This window comes from Podarcis raffonei, chromosome 15 (genome assembly GCF_027172205.1).
Source record: "Podarcis raffonei isolate rPodRaf1 chromosome 15, rPodRaf1.pri, whole genome shotgun sequence".
NCBI classification, from domain to species: domain Eukaryota; kingdom Metazoa; phylum Chordata; class Lepidosauria; order Squamata; family Lacertidae; genus Podarcis; species Podarcis raffonei.
Genome location: NC_070616.1, coordinates 14,029,577 through 14,052,993, shown reverse-complemented (window position 1 = coordinate 14,052,993; position 23,417 = coordinate 14,029,577). Strand labels below are relative to the sequence as shown.

The 23,417-nt window shown below is 46.1% G+C and overlaps 1 protein-coding gene across 3 annotated transcripts in view; it reads right to left on the bottom strand.

Annotated features, from left to right (window-relative positions):
- Positions 1–3,543: 3,543 nt before the first annotated feature.
- Positions 3,544–23,417, bottom strand: part of RFFL (ring finger and FYVE like domain containing E3 ubiquitin protein ligase) — a 40,488-nt gene continuing 20,614 nt past the window's right edge. For all 3 annotated transcript variants that reach the window (XM_053367459.1, XM_053367460.1, XM_053367461.1), the window contains exons 2-7: positions 16,239–16,439; positions 11,809–12,198; positions 9,046–9,129; positions 7,178–7,385; positions 5,662–5,685; positions 3,544–4,128 (exon numbers count right to left, since the gene is read on the bottom strand). In XM_053367459.1, the coding sequence (XP_053223434.1) occupies positions 3,938–4,128; positions 5,662–5,685; positions 7,178–7,385; positions 9,046–9,129; positions 11,809–12,198; positions 16,239–16,424 (1,083 nt within the window). In that variant the 5' untranslated portion in view covers positions 16,425–16,439 and the 3' untranslated portion in view covers positions 3,544–3,937. The remainder of the gene's footprint in view (positions 4,129–5,661; positions 5,686–7,177; positions 7,386–9,045; positions 9,130–11,808; positions 12,199–16,238; positions 16,440–23,417) is intronic.

Sequence of the window (23,417 nt, the reverse complement as noted above, 5' to 3'; positions counted from 1 at the left end):
CGAGGAATCGAGCCTTTAGTGTCATCAGTCCAGTCCTGTGGAACACACTGCCACTAGATTCAGCAGGCACCTTCTGTGCCAACTATTAAACGTCTGCCAAGAGCTTTTCTGTTCCACCAAGCCTATGAAGGCAATTAAGAATACAGCCTTCCTTAATGGTTAATTGATGTCTGTTTTTTAACTTTGTTGCTGTAAACTCCTTTGATATGTTTCTAATGACACAGCAGTATACAAATATTAAGAGAGGTGGCAAGGCTTTGCTGGTGGCAAGGGAATGCAGTCAGGGAGGAATGACTCCAGGCTGGGCTTTTTTTCAGGGGCAACTCACAGGAACTCAGTTCTGGCACCTCTCTGCTGGGTGCCATTGCCATTCTAAGAGAGTAAGGGAGGTGTTCATGGTGAGTTCTAGTACCTCTTTTTCTAGAATAATAGCACTGACTCCAGGTGCTACCAGTTCTAGAGAGCAAGCCTGACAATGCACACTTTACTTGGGTAACAGAACGGATTTCCACTGGTTGAATACCAGCCTCAAATGATGCACGTTTTCTAAGAGCATCAGAGCACATTGCTACCGAAAACCTACTTGGAGCAGGGAGGCAAAGGAGTGTATCTGCTGTTGAAAAGATGACAGAAGTCACTTTTTTATAAGGCATTTCCATTTTATTATAAAATTATAAGGCAGGATTCAGTTCCACCATCTGTAAGAAACTGTGTGTGGTTCAACAGGCCTCAATTAATAGACTTAACTTTCACGCTGGTCAAACAAAGCATACATTTGCTGTATTAAAAAAAACCAAAAACTTTTCAGACGAATTTTATTTTCCACAGCTTTAGGGCAGCAGCTTCCTGCCAAGTCACAAACCAGCATCACTTTCACCAGATCACAGCCCAGGAAGCATAGCCAGCTTTGCAGCAAAGGAAGGAGGGGCGATCAGTTAAGACCAACTTGTGCACTTGTTACCGAGACAAACATAAGCAAGTTGAATGGGTGGGGAAATTCCAATCTCCAACCACACACTCTTCCTGTATCTAGCTCTGCTTTCCAGAGTTAGCTGCTAGACACAAATAGTTCCCTGTTAAATCTAATAATGCACTTAATTTACCCATGTGTGTAGACCAATGTATTTTCCTCATTTAGTGAGCTGCCTCTTTCCTGCCTCCCCGTCTACCCCAAATTTATTCCTTACTGATAGCTCTCCCTTATGATCAAAATTCATCCCCTTCATCTTTTTTAAATCGTTCCTCAAAACTGCAACCACATAAGAACTTCACCAAAGTTTGAGGGTGGGAGCAGGAAGAATTGTGCATACAAAGTAGTATCATTCTCGGATACGGGCTTTCCTGCAACATTAACCCCCTATAAACTCCATCCCCAGACCTTGTCAGCCCATCCAAAGCTTGGAGAGTGAAGTGAAGATCAGAAAAATTGGCAAAGGCTTTTCCTACAAAAGGAAAAGAAATTTGGAAGATCAAAAGGGAAAATGGCTCACATAGGGTTTCCACCGCTAGCTGTGAAAATTGGAAATAACGGAATGCTCAGGCTTTTCTGCACATCTGTAGTCTGTTGGTGTGCTGTTTTGGTACAGCTCCATTGCTGAGGCAAGTAAACAAGCAAGATTAGCTCTTCTCCCCCTAGGCACAGGTGTGTGAGTTATAAAAATCTTCCAGTCCTTGAGTAAATAAAGCAGCAGCCAATTAAAGTTGTTCTTTGGTTTAATCGCTCCCAGGCAGAACTTTTTTCCCCTTCACTGTCCATACTGGCTAAGCTGGCAGCAAAATTTATAGAGGCATATGCAGACAGCATATCTGTCCAGCAGCAGGTGCTACCCAGGAGCAAGGGGTGAGGGTCCCATCACTTTGCAGGCCCACAATTCAGGTACAAACGGTCCACTTCAGAAGCCAGATCTTTGGAAAGAATGGGGCATCATAGTGCATATCAAACATGGTGCATGCACATGTTTTTTTCTGGAAAGACTGTCTGGTGCCTCAGAAAGCTATACTGCCATGAAGATTAAAGCATTCAGGGAGGGGAGAGAGAGTGAGCCTTGCTGCCACAAGGAAGGATGTAGCCTGCCTTTTTCCACAATGGACATGTCTACCCACAGGCAAGCAAAGACCAGCAGCAATACGCTGCCTACAGCCCCACTCAACCACTCTGCATACACATTTTACGCCCAACACTTTTCCCGCAAGCCCCTTTCTGTAACCACGCAAGACTCAAGAAGTTTAAGGCAAGTTTCTGTTATTCAACCCCCACCCCGCAACCCTTCATCTCTGCGAGGCACTTAAAATACCTGGAGTTTGGTCCAGAAAGGCCACTGGGTCCACTTGAGAGTTAAGACACTGCTGAAGGAAAGAACAAGCAGAAGAAAAAGTACCATTGTTGTTTAAGGCTTTCGAACCACAGGGGAGAGAAAGGCAGAGAATGTGTGTAAACAGAGCTGCTCTCCCTGGATATTTCCAAACCCATGTCTGAGAGTTACTGATGAGAGGCTCCACCGTTAACAGAAAGAAGATGGGCTCTCCTTAAGACGGGGATATTGTTCTGTCTCCTCCAGGCAACTGCTTGTAAAAAAATAAATGTCCATGTTCAGGGGAATTGACAAACCAGAGGCTGCCGTCTGGGCGATGTATGAAGCGGCACTCGAGAGCTGATTTCAGGGTAAAGGGGCAGGGGCCCTTACCTGCAGGAATCTCCCCTGCCATTGGCAAAGTCCTCTCTTCCAAATTGAGCCAGCACTCCAGCAGATGGCTAATGGGCTTGCCTTCTCAAAACAGGCAACTGAGATGCCATGGTTTGGCATCCATAAGGCAAAACAAGCATTTAAAAAAATAAAAAGCCAACTAGCACGCAGTCTTCAGCCTCCTGAAGTAAGCTGATGAGAAATTTGTCCATTCCAGTTTCATAGCAGAGAGTCGCCAGAGACCCAACAAAATAATCTCAAAACTGTCTACTCACACTAATATCATGATTTATCAGCGCACAAGGCCCTTGAGGGAGTTCAGAGACACATCAGAACGAGGTGACTGGTTTTACCGCCCCCCAAAATGAAACTGCTCTGGCCAAGGTCCATTCCTAAGGCTATGGCCCTCCTTTCCTACACAGAACAGAAGACATAACTAATTCTACAAGTAAACCCAGGGCTCTGCAAAGACCACTGCGCTTGCTCACAGGAAGGAGGCGGTAAACATAAAATTATGAAAAGTAAGGAAGTAGCCCCAAAGACACATGTGCCAAGAAACTGGACTAAAATGTCTCCTTCACAGTTGCAAATCCGCTTCCAGTCCCACCTTGCATGAACGGGAGGGACATTCCTCACCATGGCCACCAGGAAGCCACGCATTTGCTTGGATTATGCATCCAAGGCAGCATTTAGCCTGACCTGCAAGGCTAGCGAACAAACCGAAGAGGTCCTTGTGTTTTGTTTCACCCAAAAAATGTAAAAACGCTTTGAAAAGAGGAACAAGTCCCAGAAATGAAAACGCTGATGTCCCTGTAAATGGCCTCTTTAGAGAAAAGAGGAGAGAACTGAGAGCAGTGAGTTATCTCTTCCTCTTTAGACCACCTTGTTTTATTCACTCCAGAGTGGAAGGACCTCAACGTCTGGGGGAAAGCTACGCCTTTCGTTGATGCCCTGTCGCAAGCAAACAGAGAGAGGGAGGAACGGCGCATCACTTTCGAGATCTGTTGAGGATTTCCAGCTCTCCAGGCACTGCGGTATAATGTACAGTATCGTACGTGTGTGGGGAGGGGGGAGCCCAGCCTATCACAGCTCTTGAGTCTTTTTGCAGTTCCTCCATCCCTTGCCTCACCCATCACCTGTAAGGGGGCGCCTTAGGAATGGAGGAGGGGCTGGATAGCTGGGACCCATCAGCTCTCCGTCACAGTGGGGTGAGTCTTCTAAGACGATATTCCGCCCTGCTTCGGACAAAGCCCTTAAGACCTGAAGACATGGACAGCTCTGATCACGTACTGCCGGCAGATGGGGCACTCGTTCATGCGCTTCCCACACTTGGTGCAGGTGACCATGTGGCCGCACTCCAGGAGGACGCAGTCGATGACGGAGTCCATGCAGATCTTGCAGAGGTTGTCCTCTGAGCCAGGGAGAGTGGCATTGCCGGATGGAGCTGGAACGGCAAAGGGGGGACTTAATTGTAAGAAAAAGAAAGCCTCAAAGCAGTTTACAAACAGGAAAAAAGCAATAAGACTATCAATAAAAAGTTATTTAAAACGTTCAGAAAAATAATTAAAATCAATAATAAGCTAAACATAGATTAAGACTCTCGTTGAACATTCTACATGTCTGGATATATAGTTGTTTTAAACTGCTTTTAATATGCTGTACGGGACGCGGGTGGTGCTGTGGGTTAACCCACAGAGCCTAGGACTTGCTGATCAGAAGGTCGGTGGTTCGAATCCCCGCGACGGGGTGAGCTCCCGTTGCTCAGTCCCTTCTCCTGCCAACCCAGCAGTTCGAAAGCACGTCAAAGTGCAAGGTACCGCTCCGGCGGGAAGGTAAACGGCATTTCCGTGCGCTGCTCTGGTTCGCCAGAAGCGGCTTAGTCATGCTGGCCACATGACCCGGAAGCTGTACACCGGCTCCCTCAGCCAATAAAGCGAGATGAGCGCCGCAACCCCAGAGTCGGCCACGACTGGACCTAATGGTCAGGGGTCCCTTTACCTTTAATATGCTGTACCGTCGTACCTTGGATCCCGAACACCCTGGAACTCGGACGTTTTGGCTCCCCAATGCCACAAACCCGGAAGTGAGTGTTCCTGTTTGCAAACGTTCTCTTGGAACCCAAACATTTGACAGGGCTTCCGCTACAGGAGATTCCTACAGCTAATCAGAAGCCGCGATTTGGTTTTTGAACGTTTTAAGTCGAACAGACTTCCAGAACAGATTCCATTCAACTTCCAAGGTACGACTGTACTAGTGTTTTAACATTAATGCTGGTTTTTCTTTGTTGTAACCCGCTCTGGGAGCTTAGGGTGAAGGGTTGGTAAATAATAATAATAATAATAATAATGATAATGATAATGATAATAGGCTTGCCTAAACAAGAATGTTTTTAGCAAGCATTAAAAAAGAAGTACAGTGAAGGTGCTTTCCTGATATCAATAGGTAGGGAGTTCCACAGAGTGGGTTCTGCCACACTAAAAGATCAAGTTCTTACAAACGTGGAATGAGTGTTTTGTGGCACCTGTAACTGTTTGGATCAGTCAAGTGGGCACATATGAGGTAAGGTGATCTTGCAGGTAAACTGGTCCCAAGTTGTTAAGGCCTTCATATACTAATAGTAACACCTTGAACTTAGCCGGACAGCAAATCAGCAACTAGTGAAGATTTCTGAGCAGAGACGTTCTCTGCTCAGCAATTGTGCTACAGCTTCCAAATCTGGAACAAGGGAAGCCCCACATGGAGCACACTGGGGGGACGGGGCCCATCTCTGAGCGAGAGCCGCTTTCCAAAACTTATCATCAACTCTGGGCTTTGCCATTTTAAGATTCTTATCCTATCATCAAGGTGTATACACATTCATATATGATTGCTTGCTGTCCATAAATGAGAGAGACAAAGTCCCAACCCCCTGCACAAAATAAATGCCTGTCCTTCCCACTGAGCAACTATTTTGAAAGGAGAAACAAGGGCTGCTTACCAGCTTGATCATCCGTATCAGAAACTGAAAACAGAAAAAGGAGAAGTTTGATGAAATCCTGTTGCAACAGTGCTCAATATAAATAAACAAGATGTGCCATTCCCTTGCTCCTGCCTTCTGGGAAGAAGGGAGTGGGGGCTGGAAAAATTACTTAGGAGAAAAAGGAACAAAGCTCTGGGAATGGGAGATCCTATGGTGGGCCAGAGGCTCTTCCACTTTTTATGCCAATTTCATGAGACCCTGCAGCTGCATCAGGCCCATGGCTCATCTAGTCCAGAATCCAGTTCTCACCATGGCCAACCAGATGCTTGTTAGGGGACCCAAGTGCAAGAGCCCCCTCCTTTCCTTTGGTTTCCAGCAACTGGTATTCAGAAACATTGCTGCCTCAAATGTGGAGGCAGAGCAGAACCCTCATGGCTGGTGGCCATCGTTAGCTTTCTCTTTCACAAATTTGTCTAATCTTTGAAAGCCGTTCAACTTGGCTCTTCCTAAGGGTGTGAGTTCCATAGATTACCGTATTTTTCACTCTATAAGACGCCCCAGACCACAAGACGCATCTAGTTCTTGGAGGAGGAAAACAAGAAAAAAAAAATTCTGAATCTCAGAAGCCTGTACAGCAAGAGGGATCGCTGCACAGTGAAAGCAGCGATCCCTCTTGCTGTTCTGGCTTCTGGGATAGCTGCGCAGCCTGCATTCGCTCCATAAGACGCTCACACATTTCCCCTTACTTTTTAGGAGGGAAAAAGTGAGTCTTATAGAGCAAAAAATACGGTAACCATGTGCTGCATGAAGAGGGAATTTCCTTTATCCTAAATCTCCCAACATTCAACTTCATGGGATGTGAAGTGCAGGGAGAGGGAGGAAAAACCTTTATCCACTTTCTCCATGCTGCGCAGCATTTCACAAACTTGTGGGATGCCGCCTCTTACTTAACTTTTCTCTAAACTAAAAATGCCCTCTCATTCCCACAGATATACAAAGATATGTGCATATGAAATACATATACCATGGGTACACAAACTAAGGCCTGGGGGCCAGATCCGGCCCAATCTCCTCCTAAATCCGGCCCGTAGACGGTCCGGAAATCAGCATGTTTTTACATGAGTAGAATGTGTGCTTTTGTTTTAAATGAATCTCTGGGTTATTTGTGGGGCATAGGAATTTGTTCATTTCCCCCCAAAAAATATAAATAAATATATATATATATATATATATATATATATATATATATATATATATATATATAGTCCAGACAAGGTCTGAGGGACAGTGGACAGCCCCCTGATGAAAAAGTTTGTGGACCTTGATATATACCGTACTTTTCCTTGTATAAGACTAGGACTTTTTTACTAAAAATAATGTTAAAAGGGGGGGTGGTCTTATACACGGGAGCAATCTCCCCCATTTTCTTAATTTTGAGTCCCCAAAAATAGGGGGCCTCTTATACACAGGGGCGTGTTATACACTGAAAAATACAGTGTGGGTGTGTATCCCCCCCAAAAAAAAGAATCCTTACCCAGCTGCTGAAGGTCCTTCTCTTTGTACAGGCGGGTCACTCTCTCCATCAGCTCCCATTTCTCACAACAGCCCTTGTAGTTGACAAAGTTCCGAGCGAGGATCTCCTTCAGCTGCCTTACAGAGAGGGCATCAATGTCTCTCACACTTGTCAGATCAGAGAGGGACGCCCTCCGTCCCGGAACTAGGTTATCCTCAGAGTCGGTGGACTGAAATACAAAGTGGTTTGTGGGTAAGGCTGCAAGGCTTCAGCTTGGCTCTGCTGCAGCAAAAAGGGGGGGTCCTCTCTATCTGCTAGCCAGCCAAAATCAGCTGTCTCTCCAACACATGCCGGGGTTTAGGCATGAAGGCATAGACTTTACAAGATAGGTCTTCAGGTGCAGTCACTGCTCTGCTACGTGGAAATCACACACATAAATGTTTCACCAAGCACATGAGGGTGTAAGGATATCTGAGCACCCGGTGCTAGAAACCAGATTTCTTTGCCTGCAGTGCCTTTCTAACCTGGACCCATGAATGAGGGCAATATTTATCAGGGTGCATCAGGGTGAAGATAGTGGCACAAATGTGTTTAGCTTTAATAAAAACACACGGGTGGTAGAAACCGAAAGACTTCTCAAACCGACTGCCTTCCAGATATTTTGGACTGCAAGTTCCATCAGCCCCAGCCAGCATGGCCAATACTCAGGGATAGTGGGAGGCATCCTCCAAAACTTGCACAGGGCACCAGGCTGGGGTAGACTGGGCTGTGGCAAGAAGAGATGGAAACTAGAGGGCAGGGAGAGAGAGGGGCTACAACAGCAAGCTTCAGTCATCTCTCCTCCTTGACTGATCAGTGTACTTCCTCTAAGTGTAACTCCAGCCCATCCCATTTCTTCATTAATTTTTGATTTTTTAAAAGAAAAGAAAAACCATATTCAAATACAAATTCAATGCATTTCTAAATAATATTTTTATCCTAATGCATTTGCATGCTTTGCAGTACATTTTTCTGGGCCAAGAACTGGAATCACAAAATTTGGAGAAGCACAAAACCCAAAGGGCTATCATATTTCCGATCTGTATTTGCCTGGCAGTTGCAAACTAGGTCAGTTTGTTTAAAAATGTGGACTGAACAAATTCCTATCCTGACATCTTACACACAACACAAAATCCCCTAATATTCTATCATGATTGGCTGTGGCTCACTTTTGGAGCCAATATTGGCGAAGACGTATGGCATAAATAATATACCGCACAGATAGAAATATACACATCTCTCATACAAACAGATCTACTATGTATTTCGGAAAGTTGTTTGCCTGTTTGCTGGGCATTCAGACACCTTTTACGCTATCGGCATCCAATTTTGCATGATGGTTCCTGAGACTGAGGAGCAGGTTTTCGTCTATGTTTAGATACAACTGGATTCCTTTTTGAACCCAGAGGGCAGACTGAACCTTTCAGAACTGCACAGATTTTAGCCACCAATTTCAAAACCGCATTGGCTTTTTTGCCTTCCTTGAATGTGTGTGAGTACACACACCCCTTGGCATTTCGGAACCAGAGGAACGCGAAACAGGTTTCAAGCTCCATACAATCAGCTGGTGGGTAGCAGAGGACAGAGACCGGTCCACCAGCGAGGGGACATCACACTGTGAAATTCAAGCTGTGGGGCTGCAGAAGCAGAGGTAAGTGGACGAAGATTCCATAGGGCCACACGTAAATGATTTTACGGGTAAAAGGGGGGCTTGAACCTACCTTGAAGTCCATCCAATATACCACCAAGGATCCCCATAATCTTTTTCAGTATCTAGAGCACTCATTACAACCCCTGGCCCACCCCCACACAGCCTCTCCGTTCTGGCTGCATCATTGGCCCTCGCCTACCTGCGTCTCCTCCTCGGTCAGTGCTTCCACTGCATTCTCGACTTCCGCCATGTCTCCCTGGCTCGGTAAGACATGCCCATTTGCCTAGGAGGAAAACAGATGCTGCTGAAAGACTGAACTCCCTAGAAAACCCACCATGGAGAGACAGAAGAGTCTAGAAAAGATGCTGGACCATCCCTGGAGGACCCTGGACCCACCCAAAGCTGATTTACTGCTGCTGGCCTGATGCAAGGTGGGATGGGGTGCGGAGGGAGGGACAACGAGGAAGAAAAATTCTTGGTTCAATGTGAAGAGTTTCTGGACTAGGGAGGAGGTTGAGGTTTTGGTGGAAGCATTTCTTTGTTTACCATTTGCATGTGGTGGGTAGTAGTAGTAGTATTAATACTACTACTACTACTACCACTACCAATGCACTTGCTATTGTTGCTATGTTGTTTTTCCATAAGTTGTATATTATTACATGAAATGGTAATGTATTATATGATCCCCTCCCCTCTTTTCCCTATATTTTCCCTATATTATTACATATGTGCATCTATTTTTCTTTAACATCAGTCACTTAGAGACTCTGGGTGACAGTAAGTTTAATTATACTGTATAAGCAATCAATTAATAATAAACAGAAACTCTCCTTGGTCCTTCTTGAACTCTAGAAGGATGCACAAGGAATCACAAGAGGAAGACGCTAAATGCAGACCTGTTTGCAATCTGGCTCTCACAACTCTGGGACTAAATATCAATGGCCAAACTGACAACTCCTGTCCAAGTGAGTCAAACAGGCAAGAAAATCACTACTTTTCCATCAGCCTGGCATAATTTTATTGCATATGCAGCATCAATGGAACACGGTTATAGGCTTCTGAGAACACATGGCAGCTTGTGGAATGATACCTTTGTATAAAAACTGAAATCACTGGATTTCAGTCACTGGGTATCTCAGTCGGTCAGAGCATGGTGCTGACAACACCAAGGTTGCAGGTTTGACAGCTGCATGTTCCTGCATTGCAGGGGCTGGACTAGATGACCCTAAAGGTCCCTTCCAACTATATGATTCTATGACATGAAATGCAAATAAATAGGCGTGTGGTGCTTCTGTGCGGTGCTGATTTGTAAGAACAAAAATATCACCTGCGCATGAATCACTCTTTACAATATATATATCTTGCAAATAAAGAAAAACAAAAATAATGGGGTGGGGGGAACCAAGAGGAAACTCAGGCGATCCCGAACACACCCAAGCTGGATGCTGAAATTGCTCCCGGTTGGGAAACGACGTCTGCTGGGCCCCTTTACCTTAATGTTGACTAAGCCCCGTTAAGACCGCCTAGGCTTGAGTAGGGAAACCCTGGGGTGGTGTCCCCAAGGCCCGGGTCAGTCATGATTGAGCTGCAGAGAGGCACCAGGAGCCCATGCTGGGAAAGCCTGGCTCTGCCCTGCTGCCTTCCATTGTGACGCGGGGCTGACATCATGGAGAATGCAAGGCAGCCTGGCTCTTTGTGACACAGCGCTGCAGGGCCAAGGGCACTCCAATCTCTGGGTGCTGCCCAACCCATGTCTTGTGGAGGGGTGGGTGGGCAAAAAGGGCTCTATGGTCTCCTCCGGCTAGCCTGTGGGCTAAAGCGTTGAGCCAAGGCAGCACGCAGCAGAACGGTGAGAGGCTGCCAGGGAGCTGCATGAGGTTGGTAAAGATCAGTGGTCACCCAAGGGCTTAGTGGTGCTCTTAAGAGCCCTCCCCTGTCTGCCCATGCTCACTGACCCCTCGGTGATGAGGCTGGTTTCCTTCTCCTCCCTTGAAAAAGACACAGAGCTGTCAGAGGAAGCGGGGGAGAGTGCCACTCTTTCCCACTTCCTCTTTCAGCTCTATGGGTTTTCCAAGGGTCAGGTTAATTCTGCTGGAGTTCATTTTTACCTGGAACACTTCAAAAAGTAAAGGTGGGTGGGTGAACACCCTATCTCTTTATTAATGCATGTGGGGGGGGAGAAGAGGCAGAAGGGAAGGCACCCACGGCATTCAACTCAAAACTAGGGAGGGGGCTTTGTTGGTAGCGGCACCCCAGTTACACAAGGCTCTCATCAGAAAGGCTCACTTAGCACCTACATCAGGATTTTCTTAGGACCTATATCTTGGAAAGTGCAGTGCAAGAGCATCTGCTTTGCATGCAGAAGGTGCTGGGTTCAAATTCAGGCATCTTCAGGTAGAGCATGGACTGTCTGAAGCCCCAAAGAGCCGCTTCCAGACATTTGTAGCCACTTCTAAGCTAGAAGGAACAAAAAAGCAGCTTCCTATGTTCCTATATTCTTTCAGGCCTTTTCTGGAGCTTTCACATTATTTTTACAGCGCTGACGGTGCTTTGCAACGCTTTCAGGCTGGTTTTACACCAAGCTCAGAGGTGGATTTAGGGAAGCGCAAATGCTTCCACTGCACTGGGCACAGAGTCTTGGGGTCACTGCAGCGTGTCACAACTATGACGTAGTTGTGAATTGAGCAGAACAGAAGGCAAGAAGCGCCAAATCTTGGCCTCACACAGGGCACCGCTGAAATTGGAAAGACCAAAGTCCAGCCCTGCCCACCTTAGCACTGGGGCACACATAGGACATGGTAGGCTGGGCAATATAGAAATGCCAAGACTGATAAATAAAGTCTACGTATGCAGCTATGAACCCTTGAAAAGCAAGCCAAGAACCTTACGAAGCCGCCCATGAGTGAGGGCAAATGACCACACAGGTGTTTCGACAGGGGATTAACACTCGGCCGGGCAGTACCTGTGGCTGCTCCTCAGTCTGCAAGGCAGGGTCTGTCGTGGCCCACTCAGGAGGGCAGTCCGGTGAGGTAGGTGCAGGGGCCTCTTGCTCCTGGACAGGGGAGACGATTGTCACCGGAGGAACCCGGGCAGTCCTGTCTCCCTGGGGACCCACAGCGGGCTGCTGTCCGATGATCAGACACACCAGCTCGTCCTTCTCGCGGCACATTTCAGTGGAGATCTCCCGCAGCTCCAGGTAGTCCCGCAGGTCTTTCACCTTCATTTTGATCAGCTCCTCCCGCTGGAAGGCTGTGGCCCGGAACCGCTCGCAGAGGTGGCAGAGGCAGGGGCCGCTCTCCGGCTGGTGCGAGCAGGCCAGGCAGAAGTTCTTTTTGCAGTCCAGGCAGGTGTGCTGTCCGGAAAAGGGAAGAGAGGAATGTTAGGCGGAGGCAGCTGGGGCAGAGGAAGACACAGGCAAGTGCTTCCCAAAGTGGTCAGTGGTACCCCCTGGGGGAGAGGTGGAGTTAAATGACTCATTGGACGGGTATCACTGGACCAAGCTCATCAGTTCTGTTGAATTAATTAAACTAAATAGTTGTAATTGCATTTTTAATAAATGTGCAATTAACTGGCACTGTTTTGAATGTTATCGTGCTCTTATCTTCCTTACAGAATATCAGAGAATCAGAATAATGCTTTTTATAGGGTAAGGGGGCACTGGAGATGTGTTTGTTGAACCGGGGTGGGACAGTGGATCAGAAATGTTTGGGAGCCTCTGAGATAAGACAGACCCCTGTATTTTGAGCTGGGTCTCAAAAAAAGAAACAAGAGCTTCTGGCACTGTAGGATCCTGGATAACAAGTCACCGATAAATCAAGCTGAGCCAACCGTTCATATGATTGTTTTGTACTGGTTTGGTTTTCAAGGTATTTCATGTCTTTGTTGTACCTGTGTATATTTTACGATAGTTTAATACACATAAGGAAATTAATGGCTTGTTAACCAAGAAAATTAGAAGTTGCTGATGGATTTAAATAAAAAGAGTTGGTAGCCCAGCCAAGGTAGGGAAAGGAATGGTGTTTTGCTATCCCAGATTTGAGACTGCTTAGGATTCGGAATTCAAGGAAAGAATCTTCACTCATAGCATAAAAATCTCAACATAAGCCATTGTTGCAACGGTATTTAATGCCTGCTTCTGCTTAGGATCAATGCAACGGATAGAGAAAGCCCTTTGCTAAAGTGCTCAGTAGCAAATGATCAAGTACCAAAATGATCAAGGAGTTGGAGCAACTCTCCTATGAGGAATGATCGCAACGTTTGGGACTTCTTAGTTTAGAGGGGAGGGAAGTGTGACGTGATAGTCAAGTTTATAAAATTATGCATGGCATGGAGAAAGTGGGAAGAGAAAAGTTTTCCTCCTTCTTTCATAACACTAGAACTGTTGGACATCCCACAAGGCTGAATACTAGAAGATTCAGGACTCGTAACACAAATTCCTTCTTCACGCAGCGCAGAGTTAAACTGTGGAACTCCCTCCCACATGAGGCAGTGATGGCCACCAACTTGGATGGTTTTAAGAGAGGATTAGACACATTCATGGAGGAGAGGGTTATCAGTAACTACTAGCCACGATGGCTATTGCTCAGCCTCCACGGCTGGAAGCAGCAGTTGCTGGAAAGCCAAGGAGGGGAGAGGGCTGCTCTTGTGCTGGGGTCCTGCTTGAGGGTTTCCCACAGGCATCTGGTTGGCCCCTGCAAGAGCAGGATGCTAGACTAGATGGACCACTGGCCTGATCCAGGAGTCTGTACTTAAATGCTCACCTTACACATATGTGATGGTATGTCTGACTCAGTATAAGGCACTGCCCAAAATTTTTATCCGTTGTTTTTTTTTAATCACATTTTTACAGTGGAGAGGGTGGGGGGGTGGGGAGAGGAGAAATTACAGGTGCCCCTCGTGTTATTCAATATAAAGTGCTGAGAAGCTCAGTGAGCATCCTGCTCTCCATGATCATATGATGCTCCCTCCATTTACTGACAGCAGCAAAATGAATGCTTGCATGCATGATGCAGAATGCTGCTCCCTTGCCTTGAGTCTGAATGGAATCTTGTTCTGTGGTGACCTTTGGCTGTAAACAAACCAATCTGGCTGACTTAAAAAGTGTTCAGTAGAAGCAAAACTGGAATGGTGAGGATCTTGGGACACTCAGCCACCACAGCAGTTCCAGAGAGCTTCCAAGCAGGCTCTCATTTCTTAGGAGAAAGCCAGCAGTCCCTTGTGTTGTGCTGGGGTAGCATTTGTGGTAGCTGGCATTTTAGCCTTGGATTCAAATCCCAGCCCAGCAGTGAAATTCACCTGATCAACCTCCTCAGACTTCCCACATTCCAGAAGTCCTGTCTGTCCCAAGTCAGCTCTGCGTCTAGTACCCCAACCCAGGAAGTGTTTACATGTAGGGGAGGGGCCGTAGCTCACGAGGGGACCAGGGCAGTCACCGCCTCTCAGCCTGGTCTACCTCACAGGGTTTTTGTGGGAATGAAATGAGGGTGGAGGAACCATGTATATTTTCCTACGACATCACAGACGCAGCCAGATCTACCTCGCAGGGTTATTCAAAAAGTAAAAGCTGGGGCGGGAGTGGGGGGAACTGAGTATTCTGCTCTTCTCTCCTAGGACTAAGCAGAGGATTAAAATTAAACTAAATGCCATTAAAAAGAAGAAATAGTAAGATATAAGAAAAAAAGGTCCTATATTGGAAGGTGTGGCCAGTGTGTTTATAAAAGTTCAAGCAATTAACTTTCAGGGAAATAAGTCCAGAGTCAAAAGTCGGGCAATATTATTTATTGGGGCCCAAGAAAAATATCACAAAAGCATGGCAAGGTCTTTGGGGAGCAAGGGGGGCATTGCTATGGTGGCAGTTAGGCAAACCAAGGGTTAACCCTGGTGAGCTGTTGGAAACCAACTCAGGATGGTTGAGAAGCTCTCTGTGTAAAGGAGTTGTGCGTGTGTACACAAGCACACAAGTGCACACACATTCCATAGAAGGGCTCCACATCCGCCTCCCTTTCCCTTGCCATTTTTCCATCCAAGAACGTGCAGGAGGTCAGATGCTTTCCGAGACTCTGAAAGGTTGGCCTCCTGCCACCCAAACGGAAGACTTCCCAGGAGAAGAAAACCCCTCCTCATTTAAATGGACTTCTCCGAGTGAGGAAATGCCTTTCCTCCTCCGTACCCGCCCCCAGGGTGACTCAAGCGTGCCAGAACTTAAGGCTGCAATACAAGGAAAAACCAGACTGTGCAGGGAAACATTCGCTTCCACCGCAGGCATTTCTGTGCAACACAAATGTGCATGTTTGGCACAAAATGTGCAAGTCTGGAACAAGTTTGGGGACAGGAGAGAATAAGGGGGCTCTTGAACCTGCTGTTTTAAAACAGCCTCCCCTAACCTGGTGTTCACTCCATATGCTTTGGACTACAACTCCCACCAGAACAGGAATGGCAGGCTTTGATTTATTTTTTTCCAACTCTGGCTTATGCAAATGGCTATAGCCAGCCCTGGGCTGACCCTGAATCAGCCCCACAGTGACTTCAAAGAAAATTATGCCTATGAGAGCCACCTGCTGGGATCCTTCTAGAACCCCAGTTTTCTAGACAGGCCAACTGGTGACTTTCATTGAAGTCTGCTGGCAGACCCCTGCTGCTGCTCTCCAGTATTCAGAGGTGCAATGTCCTTAAATGTGGAGGCTCCACTTTCCTAGCGGAGCTAAACCTCTTTCCTGAATTTGTCCAATCCCTCCTGCACCCAACCTTTTAAAAAGCCATCTCAGCAGACAGGGGCCACCACCTCAGCTTGTCACAGTAAGCTGTTGCTGTTGTTGTTAATTGAATTTATATGCAGCCCTATACCTGCAGGGGTCAGGGCAGTTCACAGGATAAAAATCAGAATATAAAACCATAAAGTACATATAAAAATAAAAGCAACAACCTAATAAGCCAAGATTCACAAGTTAAGCTCTGTTGGAAGTAGATGTGTGCGCTCTCGCTCGCTCTCTCATAAGTGTCCATTCAACTTCTCATCAATATTATTATTAATAATAAAAATAATTACTTTCCCATCATCCTAAGGTCCCAGGTTGGGTTATAACCATGTAAAATATGCAATGCAAAACATTTTTTCTTACAATTACAAAAAATGCAATCAATCACAAGAAATTATATATACAGGCAACTCCCCATATGCGAGGGGGTTGTGTTCCAGCTCATTGCACACCTAAGTCCACTCTGCCCTCTAAGCGCAGCACTGTGAGCCGACGTGGCCGCTCGTCCTCATCACAAATAATATTTATATACCGCTTAATATGCAAAACCCCGTCACAATTCCCATGAAACACAGTAAGATCACTAGAGCAGGTTCCCACCATGGCCTCCCAATGTGGAGCACGACACCCCACTCACCTTAAGGGAGGTGTTGCTGAAACGGGCCCCGCAGCCTTTGCAGCCCTGCTCGGGGCCGGTGGGCGAAGGGAAGGAGCTGTAGCCGGCGTTGGCGTAGGCTTGCGCGCGGGTCCCCTGCTGTGGGCGGTGCTGGATGTCCTCGGGCTGCCCGTTCAGGCAAAACCAGTTGCAGCATGTCGCCCACATGATAAATGGTTAGAACTGGAGAGGGGGTGGGTGGGAAACGAAAGCCAAGATCAGTCAACTGAGCTAAGAAAGCCGGTTTCTTCAATCAAAAAAAGCCTGGGGAGTAGAAAGGAGGGTGGTACAATGCACATTTCAGAGGGCAGCCAATCGTTTTTTGCTTTGCAGGGAGATAAGAATGCCCTCGCTCTCACAAAAGCAGGAGAGGTGAGCCCGTTTCTGGATGGGACCAGTTCAGATCGCAAGGCGGAGGAAGGCTTACGAGACAGAATGTTACTTCACTGCACAGACAGATGGAAACACATGTGCAGAGCATGCCAGGAAAACCCCTTCCCTCCTCCAAAATGCTAATTTTCTACATGCAAGGAATCTTGATTTGTTTTTTGTCAGGATTTATCCAAAGAGAAACAGGAGCATATCCCAGCTGACATCTGTTCTGCAACAGCAGAACACTTTTTAAAGTGTTCCTTCTATGGCAGCATGCACTTCCCTTTGAAAGAAAGCACTTACTCACAGGGCACATGATTAAATGGCGGAACTCTGTCTCACCAACATGGATGGCTTGAGGACAAATTCATGTAGGAGAGGGCTACCAATGGCTACTAGCCATAATGTTTATGCTCGGTCAAGGGGCAGTAATGCTTCTGAATACCAGTTGCTGGACAGTGTTCTTGCGGTTAGGTTCTGCTTGTGGGTTTCCCCTGGGAATCTAGTTGGCTACTATGTGAACAGGATGCTGCCCTAGACAGACCATTGGCCATTGGCCAGATTCTTCTTAAGTACAGTGGTACCTCTGGTTACAAACTTAATTCATTCCGGAGGTCCGTTCTTAACCTGGAACCTTTCTTAACCTGAGGTACCACTTTAGCTAATGGGGCCTCCCGCTGCCGCCATGTGATTTCTGTTCTCATCCGGAGGTAAAGTTCTTAACCCGAGGTACTACTTCCAGGTTAGTGGAGTCTGTAACCCGAAGTGTTTGTAACCCGAGGTGTTTGTAACCCAAGGTACCACTGTACTCCAGTGTCATAGCTGAATATACTAAAGAGCTTTTGACATGGATGTTAGTTGCAGTTGGATTTAAATAACCCTTGAAAAATCTACATTTGCCTTTGCAGTTTAAGAACTGATGGGACTTCGGCTGTTGCATAAAAAAAGTCACACTGAAACTGCATGTTCCAAGGGGATATAATAATAATAATAATAATAATAATAATAATAATAATAATAATACCACCACCCTATATAAAACCAGAAAATACATAATCAAAATAAAAACAACAACAACCAAATAGCCACCGCCCCAATACATTTTAAAAGGGCATAGGATATCAATCAAATCAACCAAAAGCCTGGTTAAAGAGGAACGTTATTGCCTGGCGCTTAAAGGTGTATAATGACGGCATCAGGCGAGCCTCCCTGGGGAGAGCATTCCAGACGGGGAGCCACTGCAGAAAAGGAATGGAGGATGCTATTATGTCCTCTGGTGGGATTTTATTTCCTATGGTTCAGACTTAGATGTTCCACATTCACCAGCCACACTGCTCAGGAAATATGGATGCCTCAATTCGTATTTGTGTGTCCCCGTTTATTGCTCTTATTTTATTGATTGATTGATTGATTGATTGATTGATTGATTGCTTTGTATATGGTATGACGTAATTCCCTGACACTGCACTTTTGGATTGCTAGTAAAGCTAGCAAAATCAGAAGAAAAAGTGCTCCAACTGGTCGTTCAGGGAATGATTTGGCAAAGTCCCTCTTTCATTCGGGCTCAGGAAAAGCAAGGAAACTCCCGCCAGCCACAGAGAAGCCTGCCCGCCCCCCTCAGACACTGCCATTCCTTCAGCAACAATTCCAATAGGAAACATCAAGCGCTTGGGAAGCTGCCCAAAACCGTTTGCTAATGAGGGATAAGCTGGCAAGACACGATGACAGGTCTGGCAGGCGCCACTGCCAAAAAAAGGGAAGGTTACTTCCGAACTGATGGCTGAACCAAAGTTCACAGAGCTCAGTAAATCCCACTAGGAGGACTCAAAGAAGTGGGGAGCTTCAGCAGCTATACTATACACACAATTGGTGGGCAGATGTTCAGAATTGCAAAACTGGTCAGTGTTAGGGGTGCTCACAGTTGACACTAGGATGTTCCAGGGTGTGGAGCAAGCTTGTTTTCTGCTGCGCCAGAGGGTAGGAACCAAGCTCATAGCTTCAAATGACAAGGAAGAAGATTCTGACTAAACATAGAAGAACTTATAGAGTTGTTTGACAGTGGAACTGACTCCCCTGGAAGGTGGTGGGCTCTCCTTCACTGGAGGTTTTTGAACAGAGGTTGGGTGGCCATCTGTCAGGGATTCTTTAACTGCAACTCCTGCATTGCAGGGAGTTAGACTGGATGGCCCCTGGAGTCCCTTCCAACTCTACAATTCTATTATTCTAAGCTGCTATAAAGGCCTTTGTCAACCTATGCGCCTTCCAGATGTTTTGGGGGTACATCTCCGGTCACCCCCAGCTATCACAGCCATGATCCCAGCAAACTCAGCATCATTGAGTGATGCTGACTGGGGACAATGGGAACTGTATCCCCAAAATATCTGGAGGGCACCTAGGCTGGGCTGAAGTTGGTGTAAACAAGGCATTTAATGACAATACATATAATTAAAGGGCTGTCCCAAAATTCTTAAATTGCCACTGGAGAGATGAAAAAGAAAAAAGACACCAAGAATGAGGGAGAGAATTTCTCAGGGGAATAATCTGTTGCTTTTTCGGCAGGAAAAGGGATGTATTTTAAGATTTAGTCTAATTATGCTGTGTTGTATTTGCATTGCTTATGAGCTGCCTTGGGGTGTCTTCTGTGCCTCAAAGGTGGCATACAAACTTAACATTAACCACTTTAGAAGACAGCAGAAATTAAAACCTAGCAACCTCTGTGTGTGTGTGTGTGTGTGTGTGTGTGTGTGTGTGTGTGTGTGTTTTGCCTCACTCGCTGGATCATCGCCTTGTCAGGGTGAGTGGGCTTGCACAATCCTATGACCCTTGTGACCATGACCCTTGTGACCGAAGCCATCGGGAGTCTCATACTCCCAGCAGGGTGATCCAAGGCGCTAAGGTCAAAGGGGAGGAGCTAACCATGAATGATCCAAGAAGTCCTCACCGGCAGAACAGGAAGAAGATAACAAGTGGCATGTTACAACACGGGTGAAGGCTGCAGCAGATAAGAATCTACCAGTCATCGTGATACCCATGCCACCAAAATAAGAGCCTTACTGCAAAGATTCTGTGTTGGGTCAGTGTGCACTGATCTACACACATAAAACAAATTCACACACAGGCCTCTTCCAAAACCCAAAAGTCCCATGGCGATCGGCAAATAGTAACAGGGGCAGGAACGTGAAACATGGAAGCCCCTAGTCATGAACCCCTGGAAAGGGGGAGGGGCTAGAAAAGGTGCCCTAAACACACTCTGCCTCCCTTTTCCCCTAACTCAGGCATAGGCAAACTCGGCCCTCCAGATGTTTTGGGACTACAACTCCCATCACCCCTAGCTAACAGGACCAGTGGTCAGGGATGATGGGAATTGTAGTCCCAAAACAGCTGGAGGGCGGAGTTTGCCTATGCCTGCCCTAACTGAATTACCGCACCCACTGGGGTCACTATCCAGCAGTCGTAAAATACAATTGAACTTTTGAACATGGAACATATGGACTTTGTTGGATAACACAGATAATGAGCGTCCCAAACACAGAATTGCCATCATTGCAAGAGAGCTGTGACGTTTTAACATTGATGTTGCAGCACTTCAAGAAAGCAGGAGAGGGACAACAGATGGAAGAAAAAGGAGGCTACACGTTCTACTGGAAAAGTTTTTTTTTTTTAACAAGAACATTGAATACATGGGAGTAGGCTTCGCTATCAAAAACGATCTTGCGAAGCTCTTGTTAGAAGTCCCTACCAACATTAATGAGCAACTTTCAACCCTTCACATAAAACTCACCAAAAACCAACAGGCTACTATTCTAAGCGCTTATGCATCAACACTGGATGCCCACGTAGAAGTGATTGACACTTTTCAACGTTACACCATTGAGTTGGATTTGTGGTGCTGCAGAGGGGCTGTTTTGTGCTTGTTGGTGCAGCACAATGTCATGGACTTTGAAGATGCTCAACTCAGGACGAAAGGGAGAAACGAAGAGGAAGGGATGTTTGGTAAACCCTCACTATGATCAACTTCCGCCCGGAAACCTATGTCCCCACTGTGGAAGGATGTGTAGATCCAGAATTGGCCTCCACAGTCACTTACAGGCTCACTGCTTAGACCATGTTCATGGAAGACAATCTTACTCTGCTATGAGTGATTGCCAAAGAAGAAGTAGTGTGTGTGTGTTTTGTACCTTGTACCAAGTTTGTTTTCTGCCAGCAGACAGCCACACTCTCCCAACCTAATATTCATTTCCTGAAACTTGGAAAAATCCTGGCAGGGTTATTTAGAGAAACTCTTCTTTCAAAGTTAGGGTTTTTTTGCTTTTTTTAAAGGGATAATGTTCCACAGTGGTCCAGTTCTCAAAGCATTGAGTCAGTAGTGAAAGTTACAGCAAGGAAATAGTTTTTTCTTTTCTTTTTTTGTCGGGGAAGACCAAATATACAAAAGGTCAGATGACTCACCCAGCACAGCACAGGAAGCTAAGAATTTGGGCAAAAAACGGTAACAAGACCCAGAGACCCAGAGCTTAAGGAGGTCAGAAATAAACCTATCCACAGCCTGGACCAGCCTTCTCCAATCTAGCACAACTCCCATCAGATGGACAGACGATGCTGAGAACCCAGGCCAAGCTGGCTGGGGTTGATGGGAGTTGTAGTCCAAAACACCTGGAGAGCACCTGGTTGGGAAAGGTTGGCCTAGACTACTCTGCTGAGGTCTCCCTCCCCAGTTCTCTGAGAACCGCCTTTTGCTGCCCTGCTCAGTCTGCATGACCTACTACCCTTTAAATGCATAAAGCAATTTTTTCTGGGCAGCTTTTGCACCATTGAGGCAAGGTCAGGAAGAAAAAGTGCAGATAAACGAATAGAACCCATGTTGCTGCTAATGTGATAGGAATTTTGAGGTCTTAGATATATGTTAAATGTTCATAAGTGTACGAATCAAGCACATACATAGACCAGCACAGGAAGACCAACCTGGAACCATTTTGATTCCTAAACTGAGTAAATGTTTTCTCTACAAGGTCAAAGTGGGAAACCTCCCCATTGTCTCTTTCATCACAATTCCTGTCTTAAGGGCACATTTAAGATATGAATAGGGTGTGAGCCTGTGACCTGGCCCAGGAACTAAGTATTTATCACTACAAAAGAATGGCCAGGCTCCCCAGGCAATCCAGTCAAGTAACCTGCCAGACAGGAGATAAACAACAACAGGAGAAAAACAACATTCAAATTTCTGTTTTAGACTTTTTTGTGATGTAGGTATGATGTATCTGAGGGGTGGTCTTAGGTTACACCCCTTCTGTGATGTATGTATGATGTTTCTAGGGGTGGTCTTGATCTACAGGGTGGCAATTTCAAAAGTCTTTATAAGACCTTGTGCACCATTGTTCTGGGTTCCTCCTCCTCTCCTGCGGGTGAGGGGAGCACCCTGTTGCAACAGATCAATAAAGATCAAGCTTACTAGCTGCTTTGCTTCTCGATATTCTCTGGTTGGCCTCTGTTATCTTCTCCTACCAATAGGGAACCTGTGTAAGGACTCTATATGGGCTCTTGGATACCCCATAAGGGAAAAGGGCAAATTTTTATTTACAACACTAGTTAGCATTCACCTGCAGAATTATATCACCAGCAAAGAGATAAACATTGTTTGGCATTGCTGCTTCCTCATCTACTGCGTCTGCCTGGACCCAAGACTGCTTTGCTGTCCTCGCACTGTTCATGAGCATTTGCTGTATCCACGTGGAGTTTGATCACAAGCAGGTTTTCCCCGCTGGAATTAGAGTGACTCAGCATTGCAGGGACAGTGTGAGTTACAAATTAACAAGGAAAAGGTATCTCTTAACCAGGTCAGAGGAAGCCCGACAAATTGCTGTAAGACACCTCCTTAATTCTCACACACACACCCCACGGGAAAGCCCCTTTCAACACATCCTCCATATAAAACGAAACTTCTATTTTTTTAGAATATGAATCACTCTGCCACTTAAAAATATTCCCATCCGGCACAGTCCTTTTGCAGGCTGGCTGTGTGATAGGAATTTTATGGTCTTAGATATATGGTAATGTTCATAACTGCACATACATAGATCAACACAGGAAGACCAACCTGGAACCATTTTGATTCCTAAACTGACCAAATCCTTTCTCTGCAAGGTTAAACTGGAAAAGCCTCCCCATTGTCTCTTTCCTCACAAATCCTGTCTCAAGGATATGTCTGTTTGAATAAGGTGTGAGCCTGTGACCTGGCCCAGGAAATAAGTATTTTACCACTACAAAAGAATGGCCAGGCTCCCCAGGCAATCCAATCAAGTAACTTGCCAGACAGGAGATAAACTGTGACAGGAGAAAAACAACATTTAAATTTCTGTGATGTAGGTGGGATGTATCTGAGGGGTGGTCTTAGGTTACACCCCTTCTGTGATGTATGTGTAATGTTTCTGGGGGTGGTCTTGATCTACAGGGTGGCAATTTCAAAAGTCTTTATAAGGTCTTGCACACCTTGGTTCTGGGTCCTCCTACTTTCCTGCGAGTGAGGGGAGCACCATGTTGCAACAGATCAATAAAGATCAAGCTTACTAGCTGCTTTGCTTCTCAATATTCTCTGGTTGGCCTCTGTTATTTTCTCCTACCAATAGGGAACCTATGTAAGGACTCTATATGGGCTCTTGGATACCCCATAAGGGAAAAGGGCATATTTTTATTTACAACAGCTGCTACAAGTACTTTTTCTATACACAAAAGCAGACTCACACCTGGGGTGCCTTGGGAATTCTGTGTGCAGGTCTGGTCACCTCACCTCAA